The 12,294-nt window shown below is 40.9% G+C and overlaps 1 protein-coding gene across 1 annotated transcript, besides 2 other annotated features; it reads left to right on the top strand.

Annotated features, from left to right (window-relative positions):
- The first annotated feature begins 2,461 nt into the window (after window positions 1–2,461).
- Window positions 2,462–3,861, top strand: Hbb-bt (hemoglobin, beta adult t chain). Its single transcript, NM_008220.5, has 3 exons — window positions 2,462–2,607; window positions 2,724–2,946; window positions 3,601–3,861. The coding sequence occupies exons 1-3, from the start codon at window positions 2,516–2,518 to the stop codon at window positions 3,727–3,729; spliced, it is 444 nt and encodes a 147-aa protein (NP_032246.2). The 5' UTR covers window positions 2,462–2,515; the 3' UTR covers window positions 3,730–3,861.
- Window positions 6,735–7,734: a DNAseI hypersensitive site, noted in NCBI's record as "hypersensitive site HS-3'beta2; observed in mouse spleen; the nucleotide coordinates are approximate for this feature". NCBI's record gives the evidence for it as "EXISTENCE:in vivo cleavage assay evidence [ECO:0001075][PMID:12861010]".
- Window positions 7,153–7,317: an enhancer, noted in NCBI's record as "HS-3'beta2 reporter construct fragment". NCBI's record gives its function as "enhances expression of the Hbb-b2 promoter in transfection assays in MEL cells" and the evidence as "EXISTENCE:reporter gene assay evidence [ECO:0000049][PMID:24817273]".

Raw genomic sequence — 12,294 nt, 5'->3', positions numbered from 1 at the left:
AGATTATGCCGGGGCCTAGCAAAAACAGGAGTGAATGATCACAGTCAGCAGGTGGATGGATCACAGGGCTCCCAATGGAGGAGCTAGAGAAAGTACCCAAGGAGCTAAAGGGATCTGCAACCCCCCAGGTGGAACAACATTATGAACTAACCAGTACCCTGGAGTTCTTGACTCTAGCTGCATATGTATCAAAAGATGGCCTAGTCGGCCATCACTGTAAAGAGAGGCCCATTGGACACGCAAACTTTATATGCCCCAGTACAGGGGAACGCCAGGGCCAAAAAGGGGGAGTGGGTGGGTAGGGGAGTGGGGGTGGGTCGGTATGGGGGACTTTTGGTATAGCATTGGAAATGTAAATGAGCTAAATACCTAATAAAAAATGAAAAAGAAAAATTAGTCAGGATGTAAGAACCAGAGGTATTCAGCCTAGAGACCCATGATTGAACAAGACAGGCAAAAACTTTTTTTAAAAAGTCAATGAAATGATGCCTGATGATATTCTCATGTACTCATTGATTGATTGGTGCCCAGTTCAGTTATCGTTGGAGATCATCATCCAGCAACGGATAGGAGCAGACACAGAGACCCACAGCCAAACACTAGGCAGAGCAGCTGGATCCCAAGGAAGAGGACGAGGAAGAATTGTAGGAGTCAGGTATTAAGGACTCTGTGAGAACAGACTGACTAAACAAGTAAGCAGGATTCATAGGGGCTCACAGAGAGGGAGAGAGGGAGGGAGGGAGGGAGGGAGGGAGGGAGGGAGGGAGGGAGGGAGTGAGGGAAGGAGGGAGAAAGAGAAAGAGAAAGAGAGAGGGAGATGAGAGAGAGAAAGGAGAGTGAGAGAAAGGAGAGAGAGAGGAGAGAGAGAGAAAGGAGAGAGAGAGAGAAAGGAGAGAGAGAGAGAAAGGAGAGAGAGAGAAAGGAGAGAGAGAGAGAGAGAGAGAGAGAGAGAGAGAGAGAGAGCGAGAGAGAGAGAGAGAGAGAGAGAGAGAGAGAGAGAGAGAGAGAGAGAGAGAGAGAGAGAGCGAGCTGAGGTAATTCACTACTCAGTAGTGCATGTTGCTTCTTCCCTTCACAGGGGAAGTTCCCTTCTTATTTTCACATATCTCTTTCATGCCCTGAGTCATTCTCATCCCTAAGTGCCTCCCTCATCATCTCACACAGAAGCTTCTCTTCCCAGGTCCTTCTCCTCCCACTTTTGTACCTTCTCCTTGTGTGAACCTCAGAGCTTATTTAAGGCTTCCCATGGTTTTTAATACCAAGAAGGAAAAGCACACCAGAAGTTCTTAGCATGAAAAGTTTAGGACATTTTATGTGAGAGTTTAGAGGACAAAACAAGATTGAAAAGGAATGAAGATAAAATTAAATAATTTAAGAGTAATGAAAAATATAGAGTACAAATGGGAATAGGTGGGGACTATGAAGTAAAAAAATGATTCTAAAACATATGCAGTATACACAGTGCCCAGGAAGCAGCAGAATGAGCGACTGAATTAGTGAGAGAAGGAGAGAGAGAGAGAGAGAGAGAGAGAGAGAGAGAGAGAGAGAGAGAGAGAGAGAGAGAGAGAGAGAGAGAGAGGAAGAAAACTCTTCAACACTTAACACAGGGAGAATATCTTTCAAGATCCCTTCACTGGGTTTACCTGTCACTAGGAAAACCTTTCTCACTTCTTTCCCTCCCTCTTTCTTTATCTCTGAATATTGCCACTAATCTTAGGGTTATAAGTAGCTTTGTATTTCTTTTTTATTTTTTCCAAATTGAGAGTTCTGTGTTTCCTTCTCTGGCTCCCAAAAACTAAAAGAGAGAGCAATGTCCAAGACGTGATCAATTCACTTGTGTGCTACTTCCCATAAATCATGTGACTAAATTAACAAATTAAAGAATGAAGGAAACAAACCAAACAAGTATGAAAGAAATGAATATATATTTATTTTCCTACCTGAAGGTTTCTTCAAAACATGAAGAAAAATAGTTAGAAAAACAATAGAAAAATGATTATTTTGTCTTCTTTTCTTATGTTCCATAATTGGGGTGATCCTCTTGTGCACTCAAACTAAAAGAAAACGAACCAACATACCCAGATCAAAACAAAACAGAACAGGCAAATTTTCTTATGTATAATGTGTTTTAATTTTTTATTTGTGTAGTAAACAATATTGAAGAGATAATATTGAACAGACAAGCTATGTTATTGGTGCAAGAATTGAAAAATACAGTATTTAAAGAAGATGTTATAGAAACAGAATTAGCTGCAAGGATAAGAACAGACACTACTCAGAGTGAGACCCAGAACTCAAATGTCTTAAGCCTGGGCCATAGCCACCCTGTGTAGATATGGTTGTCATCTCTGAAGCCTCACCCTGCAGGGTAACACCCTGGCATTGGCCAATCTGCTCAGAGAGGACAGAGTGGGCAGGAGCCAGCATTGGGTATATAAAGCTGAGCAGGGTCAGTTGCTTCTTACGTTTGCTTCTGATTCTGTTGTGTTGACTTGCAACCTCAGAAACAGACATCATGGTGCACCTGACTGATGCTGAGAAGGCTGCTGTCTCTGGCCTGTGGGGAAAGGTGAACGCCGATGAAGTTGGTGGTGAGGCCCTGGGCAGGTTGGTATCCAGGTTACAAGGCAGCTCACAAGTAGAAGTTGGGTGCTTGGAGACAGAGGTCTGCTTTCCAGCAGGCACTAACTTTGAGTGTCCCCTGTCTATGTTTCCCTTTTTAGGCTGCTGGTTGTCTACCCTTGGACCCAGCGGTACTTTGATAGCTTTGGAGACCTATCCTCTGCCTCTGCTATCATGGGTAATGCCAAAGTGAAGGCCCATGGCAAGAAAGTGATAACTGCCTTTAACGATGGCCTGAATCACTTGGACAGCCTCAAGGGCACCTTTGCCAGCCTCAGTGAGCTCCACTGTGACAAGCTGCATGTGGATCCTGAGAACTTCAGGGTGAGTCTGATGGGCACCTCCTGGGTTTCCTTCCCCTGGCTATTCTGCTCAACCTTCCTATCAGAAGGAAAGGGGAAGCGATTCTAGGGAGCAGTCTCCATGACTGTGTGTGGAGTGTTGACAAGAGTTTGGATATTTTATTCTCTACTCAGAATCGCTGCTCCCCCTCACTCTGTTCTGTGTTGTCATTTCCTCTTTCTTTGGTAAGCTTTTAATTTCCAGTTGCATTTTACTAAATTAATTAAGCTGGTTATTTACTTCCCATCCTGATATCAGCTTCCCCTCCTCCTTTCCTCCCAGTCCTTCTCTCTCTCCTCTCTCTTTCTCTAATCCTTTCCTTTCCCTCAGTTCATTTCTTCTTCTTTGATCTACTTTTGTTTGTCTTTTTAAATATTGCCTTGTAACTTACTCAGAGGACAAGGAAGATATGTCCCTGTTTCTTCTCATAGCTCTCAAGAATAGTAGCATAATTGGCTTTTATGCCAGGGTGACAGGGGAAGAATATATTTTACATATAAATTCTGTTTGACATAGGATTCTTATAATAATTTGTCAGCAGTTTAAGGTTGCAAACAAATGTCTTTATAAATAAGCCTGCAGTATCTGGTATTTTTGCTCTACAGTTATGTTGATGGTTCTTCCATCTTCCCACAGCTCCTGGGCAATATGATCGTGATTGTGCTGGGCCACCACCTGGGCAAGGATTTCACCCCCGCTGCACAGGCTGCCTTCCAGAAGGTGGTGGCTGGAGTGGCTGCTGCCCTGGCTCACAAGTACCACTAAGCCCCTTTTCTGCTATTGTCTATGCACAAAGGTTATATGTCCCCTAGAGAAAAACTGTCAATTGTGGGGAAATGATGAAGACCTTTGGGCATCTAGCTTTTATCTAATAAATGATATTTACTGTCATCTCAATTCTGTGTTTTGATTACTTTTGTTTCTTGCAAGGATTAATGTGAAATATTTATTATATAAAGCAGTTGGGGCATGCTGGAGGGAAGGAAGTGAGGGTAAAAGTCATGCCATTCTATTTCAGTTAAAACCATTCAAGAATAAAATACCAAAGAGGAAGTGAGAGTTCAGAAACAAGGTATTCACTTTGACTTCCTGGTAATTGACTTCTGCAGCTTTGTGATAAGTGGTGAGATAGTAAGTGGCTATTCCGTCAGCAACCTTCCCTGACATCCATTTCTCAGAAAAAGAAGTTAAATAGGGGTTTAATTTACAGCATAGACATATACTATGTTTTATAGTTTTTTGTATTGTTCTAATTTTTCCTCACAAATGCCCCTTGATTTTCTGCTTGTTGTCTAGTATCTCAGAGACTTTAGTCTAATTTCTCTTGCCTCAAGTATCCATCACTCTTTTCTTTTATCTATCTATCTATCTATGTATCTATCTATGTATCTATCTATGTATCTATCTATCTATCTATCTATCTATCTATCTATCTATCTATCTATCTAAAATATATATCAAATATATTTTTTCTTTTTTATTATTTTCTTTATTTACATTTCAAATTTTATCCCCTTTCCTAGTTTCCCCTCCAAAAATCCCCTCTCCCCTCTCCCCTCCCCCTGCTCCCCAACCCACCCACTCCCATTCCTGGTCCTGGCATTCCCCTATATTGGGGCGTAGAGCCTTCACAGGACCAAGGGCCTTGATTACTATTCAAGGGTGTCTTCCTTGCTTGCTTTTCTATGAACATTATCCATTTTCTCCTGACCTCTGTTATCTTAGAAAACCCCACTGTGTTACAGAGATATGCTTGAAGAGGAAACCCAGGAGCTCTTGAGCCCTGGTACCCAGCCTCTCCCATTAACAATGATAATGAAACTTCACATACTCACAACTTGAACTAGAGAACAGGAGGCAATAATAAGGGGTAAATAAGGACTATGGAAAATATGAGCAGAAATGTTTTGTTCTTTGATAGCCTTTGCAGACATAGGAAGTTTTCATGGGCTCATAGCAAAGAGAAGTCCATTTCCCCTAGTGTGTCTGTCTTGAATATCCACTAAGGACATGGAGATTGGACTCTCTTTGGACTGGTCTCTGTTGTTTCCCCTCCTGGTTTTATAATTGTTTGTATTATTCTTGGCAACACTTCATGTTCACAGTTTCCCACTCTTTAAGCACTTGTCTCATGCTAAATTCTGGAGACAAAATATGAGTTTCAAGTGTTCCTTATCCTGAACTACAAGGTAATGTTGTTGGAGTAATACATATGATACATATGAATAGTTAGAGACCAATTATGAGATTACAGGATAAGCCATCAAAATGAAATCAAATTAAACTGTCGCCTTTAACTAAAAAACGAACCAAAGCCTTAAGATATAAAAGTGCAAAATATCTAGAATGAAAAGAAGAGCAAAATTTATTAATATTGGCTGTGAACCAGGTTTGTAGTGCATGCCTGTGTTGCCAGCCCTTGAGAACCTGAGGCACAACCATAAAGTCTGCCTAGGATACACGGTGAAAGGTTTGTTTTAATAGACAACAGCCACATTCAACATTTTAAAGGAAAAGCTCAGATAAGAAGGACAAAAATGGACAAGTCAAATGTGACTAATAAAGTTTTTGCATAGCATGGAGAATAATCAACAAAATGATAGTTAATTTAAAATGGGAGAAAGTATTTGTGAACTAATATCCAACAGTGGATCACTATGCAAAGTGTGTAAGGAACCCATGCAACCCACTAGAAAGAACATGGAACACAAAAAGGAAGAAAACAGATATATTTTTTTTCAAAAGAAGTCACACAAATTTCTAACACATTTATGAAAAAGAACTCAATATTAGGGCAATGCAAATCAAAACATATCAAGAGATATCACTGTTTTCTTTTGGAACAGTTGTCATCAAGGAGGCAAAAGACATGTGTTAGAGCAGATGTAACTGTGTATATGAATGTTTCGTATATAGATAGACTAGCAGCTAGTAGTGCTAATGTTGACATCCTCCCAAGGTAGTTTTGTAGATGAGGCATTCTTCTGTCTTTTCTCATAGTGCATGCAATAATTATGCATGGGTATGGTGAGACATTTTAGGGTGTGTGTGTGTGTGTGTGTGTGTGTGTGTGTGTGTGTGTGTGTGTGTGTGAGAGAGAGAGAGAGAGAGAGAGAGAGAGAGAGTGTGTTTTTACTGGAAGTCACCCACATTCATACAGTCCATCACAATCTATTCAACTGCAAAAAACTGAAAGTGACCTGGTAAAGTATTATGTCTTTATGTCTTTACTAAGTGCCTTTAGTAGAAAGCCCCCAGTTAAGAAGTGACTCTAAATGCAAACCAGCAATCAAACTCTGCAAGCTCTTTTACAAATGGCAGAACATCACTCTAATATCAGTTAAATAAGGACAGGAACCAGCTGAACACCGGGTTAAAAAAATGCAATGACTTGATCTGCCAGGATGGGGGGAATATCAAGGGTAGCTGCCACTCTCTCAGAAAAGAAGGGGAGAGGCAATGCAGGGAAGGGCTGTGTGAGGGGAGGACTGGGAAGGGGGTATAATTGGGATATAAAGTGAATAAATAAATTAATTAATGGAAATAAATCCATTCCTACTAAGAAAGCCACACTGCAGTTATAAAATGTGAGCCTCCTGTGAAAGCCACACTCAGCTTTTCTGGAGGCAATGTCTTCTTGTTTCATGTGGAATTGAAGATTTTCACAACCTTCCACTAATTGACACAAGTGGAATTTCTAACCTGACAAGGAGATTAAATAAGCAACCTTCACACAGCAGCTGAGCTATCTGGCCAAATTGTCAGGGTTCAGAAGAGCACAAAGAGACACAGACTGATAAGAAGCAGTTCAAGTCATTTAAGAGCGGTGCCTATAGACTCCACTATTGTAAAATATATTATCTCTGGTTTTGTCAAATGGTTATTGTCAGTGCTTGGGCCGATTTAATCAGAAACGCCCCACACCAGTTTTGGAAACTGAACTTTTATTCAGCACACAGAAATAGACATTCTGTTCCCTTGCTTCGTGTATTGTTAGGAAACACTCACACTGAGAGGAAAACAATAACAACAACAACACAAAACAACTGGACCCTTATGATGAATTTTACTGCACCAAGAATATAACTGGAAACAAGTTTTTTTTTCTCTCTTCCTTCCTCCCTTCCTCCCCTCCCTCTAATTATCTCATAGGTATATATATTTCAAAGCCCAAGAATGAAGGCAAGATTTTTTTTTTTCAATTGAAGTAGTAACTTCACACCAAACAGCTACTCTCTTATCAGCAAAGGCAGTCCTCAATGTGGTGATGTGTTGATATGAAAACACTATTCATTACAACTTCCTCTTGACATAATTTGTTGATTCAGTGCTCTGAAGTACGAGAAAGAATAAAGGGGAAAAATCTAAAACAGAAATACCAGCCACACAGAATAAGGGTTGGGGAACTGAAATGTTGATAACTCAGGGGATCAAAAGACTGGGTCACAAATAGAAATGAAAAGTAAGACACATAATTTCATGATCCAAGGGCACACGTTTTGGGTAAATTTTATGTAAAACATTTTAAATTAAGGAGAAGCGTATTATGGGGGAAATCTGTATTTGGCATTGAATTTTAATTTTCTCTCATATTAACTAATGTTTTTATTATACAAATTTTCAAATTTTCCCTTTTCTTTTTTGTCTATTTGTAAATGTCACAAGAATTTCTAAATGTAATACCAAGAAAAGAAAATGTGCATTAAACATTGCTGATAACCTAACTAATAAGCGTTAATGAAGATCTATTTAGCCTAAAATGTTAGGGTCCTGATTTGGCAAAACCCATAGTATCCAGCTGATTATTCATTCCCATGTTGACATCATTTAGGAGAGTAAAGTAAAGATGAAGAAAGAGCAGATTAATCATAGAAATACAAAATTTCTCTTTTATATGAAATCTAAGTAAAATTCATTCTTTATATGGAAATGAGTCTTGCATTTGGGCGGGCAGTCATACACTGCACCAGAGGCATAGCTATTCATAGTAATACATAATGTAAGCAATTAAATATATGCAGTGGCATTTAAACAAATTAGAGCTTCTTTGGCAAATGGATGGATCTGGAGGATATCATTGTGAGTGAGGTAACCCAATCACAAAAGAACACACATGATATGCACCCACTGATAAGTAGATATTAGCCCAGAAGCTCAGAATACCCAAGATACAATTCACAAAACATATGAAACTCAAGAAGAAGGAAGACCAAAATGTGGATACTTCATTCCTTCTTAGAAGGGGGGACAAAATACCCGTGGAAGGAGTTATAGAGACAGTGTGGAGCAGAGACTGAAGGAATGACCATCCAGAGACTGCCCCACCTTGTGATCTATCCCATAAACAACCACCAAACCCAGACAGTATTGTGGATGCCAACAAGAGATTGCTGACAGGAGCCTGATATAGTTGTCTCCTGAGAGGCTCTGCCAGTGCTTGACAAATACAGACGTGGATGCTCACAGCCATCCATTAGACTAAGCACAGGGTCCCTAATGAAGGAGCTAGAGAAAGTACCCAAGGAGCTGAAGGAGTTTGCAGCCCCATAGGAGGAACAACAATATGAACTAACAAGTTTCCCCTGAGTACCCAAGGACTAAACCACCAGTCAAATAAAACACACAGAAGGACTCATAGCTCCAGCTGCATATGTAGCAGAGGATGGCCTAGTTGGTCATCAATGGAAAGAGAGGCCCTTGGTCCTGTGAAGGTTCTAAACCCCACTATAGGGGAATGCCATGGCCAGGAAGTGGGAGTGGGTGGGTTGGTGAGCAGGGGGAGGGAGAGGGTATAGGGGGTTTTCAGGGGAGACCAGGAAAGGGGATAAGATTTTAAATGCAAATAAGGAAAATATCTAATAAAAATGAAAATATCCAATAAATAAATTAGAGCAAGAACTGACCTTCAATTATTTTTACCTTGTAAATTTGTTTAATAAGCTTATCAATATTCTAGGCATCTTTAATATTTTCTGATGTTTTGCGTGACATTAAAATAAATATAACCACTAATTTCTTATAATTAAATGAGAAAGAACATTCACACGTGGATGTCATGGGACTGGTATTGAACCTTTCACAGTTAATCTAGCCAGGTGAGTTAATAGAGAGCACACCGATTTTCTATTTCAAGAAAAATGTCTTTCTGGGCTTTGGATGTTGTTACTGGCTGGGTTTGTCAGAGTGAAAAGTGGATATTAACTATGATAGCAGAATAAAGGGGTGAAGGATGCCTTGCCAAGATGAAAATAACAGAAAGAGTATACAGGATCTTAAAACAAGCCAGGATGTGAGCTGTACAAGTTTTGAGAGCTCTGAGGCATGTTCTCAGTCAACCTCAAGGGGGCAGTATTGAGCTTGGAATTCAGTATCAACTCTTGGAGAGGTAATTTTTAATGGATGGGAACATTACAGAAAGTTCTTGATCTTATCTTTTTTATAATAGACCAATCACAGATGAAGGGCATGCCTATGTACCAAATGGCTCATCTTCTCTGCCTGACGTACAGCTGGCAGAGTTTCCCAGAGTTTGTGGGCTGCCTCTTCACTTTATTTGCAGTCTCCATTGCTGAAGAGAAGTGAAATTTCATTGGTACTCACTTGTCAATTATTGGTCTGGAGAACCCAGAGTCTTATTTAGAATGTCTGTCTCTTGAAGTGTATCTTCTTTCCTTTAGAGATTTCAGGGCTTCCGGGTTTACACTAAGCTGTCTGATAAATTTGAAGTTGATTATTTTTTTTTTTTTTCTGTATGAAAGAAAGGGTCAGGTTTTGTTCTTCCATACATAGAAATCCAGTTTCCTGAAACCATTTGCTAAAAATCTGTCTTTTCTCCAGGGAGAGATTTTGGCATTTTTCTCCATTAAAAACATAAGGTGGTTAGTTCATATTGTTGTTCCACCTATAGGGTTGCAGACCCCTTTAGCTCCTTGGGTGCTTTCTCTAGTTTCTCCATTGGGGGCCCTGTGTTCCATCCGATAGCTGACTGTGAGCATCCACTTCTGTGTTTTCCAGGCCCCGGCATAGCCTCACAAGACACATATATATGAGGGTCCTTTCAGCAAAATCTTGCTACTGTATGCAATGGTGTTAGCATTTGGAGGCTGATTATGGGATGGATCCCTGGGTACCTCCGGAGCTCATGTCTCTACCTGCATATATATCAGAAGATGGCCTAGTCAGCCATCATTGGAAAGAGAGGCCTCTTGGTCTTGCAAACTTTTTTTTAAAATATTTTTTTATTACGTATTTTCCTCAATTACATTTCCAATGCTATCCCAAAAGTCCCCCATACCCTCCCCCCCACTTCCCTACCCACCCATTCCCACTTTTTGGTCCTGGCGTTCCCCTGTACTGGGGCATATAAAGTTTGCCTGTCCAATGGGCCTCTCTTTCCAGTGATGGCCGACTAGGCCGTCTTTTGATACATATGCAGCTAGAATCAAGAGCTCTGGGGTACTGGTTAGTTCATAATGTTGTTCCACCTATAGGGTTGCAGATCCCTTTAGCTCCTTGGGTATTTTCTCTAGCTCCTCCATTGGGGGCCCTGTGATCCATCCAATAGCTGACTGTGAGCTTCCACTTATGTGTTTGCTAGGCCACTGCATAGTCTCACTAGAGACTGCTATATCAGGGTCCTATCAGCACAATCTTGCTAATGTATGCAATGGTGTCAGCGTTTGGAGGCTGATTATGGGATGGATCCCTGGATATGGCAGTCTCTAGATGGTCCATCCTTTTGTCTCAGCTCCAAACTTTGTCTCTGTAACTCCTTCCATGGGTGTTCTGTTCCCAATTCTATGAAGGGGCAAAGTGTCCACACTTTAGTCTTCGTTCTTCTTGAGTTTCATGTGTTTTGCAAATTGGAACTTATATCTTGGGTATCCTAAGTTTCTGGGCTAATATCCACTTATCAGTGAGTACATATCATTTGAGTTCCTTTGTGATTGTGTTACCTCACTCAGGATAATGCCCTCCAGGTCCAACCATTTGCCTAGGAATTTCAGAAATTCATTCTTTTTAATAGCTGAGTAGTACTCCATTGTGTAAATGTACCACATTTTTTGTATCCATTCCTCTGTTGAGGGGCATCTGGGTTCTTTCCAGCTTCTGGCTATTATAAAAAAGGCTGCTATGAACATAGTGGAGCATGTGTCCTTCTTACTGGTTGGAACATCTTCTGGATATATGCCCAGGAGAGGTATTGCGGGATCCTCCGGTAGTACCATGTCCAATTTTTTGAGAAACCGCCAGACTGATTTCCAGAGTGGTTGTACAAGCTTGCAATCCCACCAACAGTGGAGGAGTGTTCCTCTTTCTCCATATCCTCACCAGCATCTGCTGTCACCTGAATTTTTGATCTTAGCCATTCTGACTGGTGTGAGATGGAATCTCAGGGTTGTTTTGATTTGCATTTCCCTGATGATGAATACCGAATGGCTGAGAAACACCTGAAAAAATGGTCTTGCAAACTTTATATGCCTTAGTACAGGGGAACACCAGGGCCAAGAAGTGGGAGTGGGTAGGTAGGGGAGTGGGGAGGGGTGTGTATGGGGGACTTTTGGGATAGAATTTGAAATGTAAATGAAGAAAATACCTAATTAAAAACAAACAAACAAACAAACAAACAAACAACAAAACATCAGGTGGGTATCGACACATGTGTTTATTTTTGGGTCGTCTATGCTAGCTAGTTGATTTGCACGTGTGTTGATGTCAGTCCTCTTGTTTCTGTTATTACTGGTTTGTCCCATCAAAAACTGACACTGGCACTCAACAGAGCATTTTCTTTTTTTAAAATTTTTATTTTTAATTTATTTTTTTAACTCCATATTCCATTCCCTGCCCCCCATCCACCCTCCAATTGTTCCACATCCCACACTTCCACCCCAACCCATCCCACCCCATGTCCATGTGGATGTCCCCACCCCTCAACCCACTTGACCTCTAAATTTTCTGGGGCCTCCAGTCTCTTGAGAGTTAGGTGCATCATCTCTGAACGAACACAGACCCAGCAGTCCTCTACTCTATGTGTGTTGGGGACCTCATATCAGTTGATGTATGCTGTCTGTTTGGTGGTTCGGTGTTTGAGAGATCTTGGAGGTCCAGATTAATTGAGACTGCTGGTCCTCCTACAGGATTGCCTTGCTCCTTGGCTTCTTTCAGCCTTCCCTAATTCAACAACAGGGATCAGATGCTTCTGTCCATTGGTTAGGTGCAAATATCTGCATCTGATTCTTACAGCTGCTTGTTGGGTCTTTCGGGGCATTCTTGATAGATCCCTTTTGTGAGCTCTCCATATCCTCAGTAATAGTGTCAGGCCTTGGAATC

Source organism: Mus musculus, chromosome 7 (genome assembly GCF_000001635.26).
Source record: "Mus musculus strain C57BL/6J chromosome 7, GRCm38.p6 C57BL/6J".
In the NCBI taxonomy this organism is placed as follows: Eukaryota; Metazoa; Chordata; class Mammalia; order Rodentia; family Muridae; genus Mus; species Mus musculus.
The sequence above is the reverse complement of the archived record's forward strand: the minus strand, read 5'-3'. Positions and strand labels throughout refer to the sequence as shown.

Coding starts and splice junctions, on each gene's coding strand:
- Hbb-bt (NM_008220.5), top strand. CDS start 2,516: ATGGTGCACCTGACTGATGCTGAGAAGGCTGCTGTCTCTGGCCTGTGG. Junction 2,608..2,723: donor GGTGGTGAGGCCCTGGGCAG/GTTGGTATCCAG, acceptor TTCCCTTTTTAG/GCTGCTGGTTGTCTACCCTT. Junction 2,947..3,600: donor TGGATCCTGAGAACTTCAGG/GTGAGTCTGATG, acceptor ATCTTCCCACAG/CTCCTGGGCAATATGATCGT.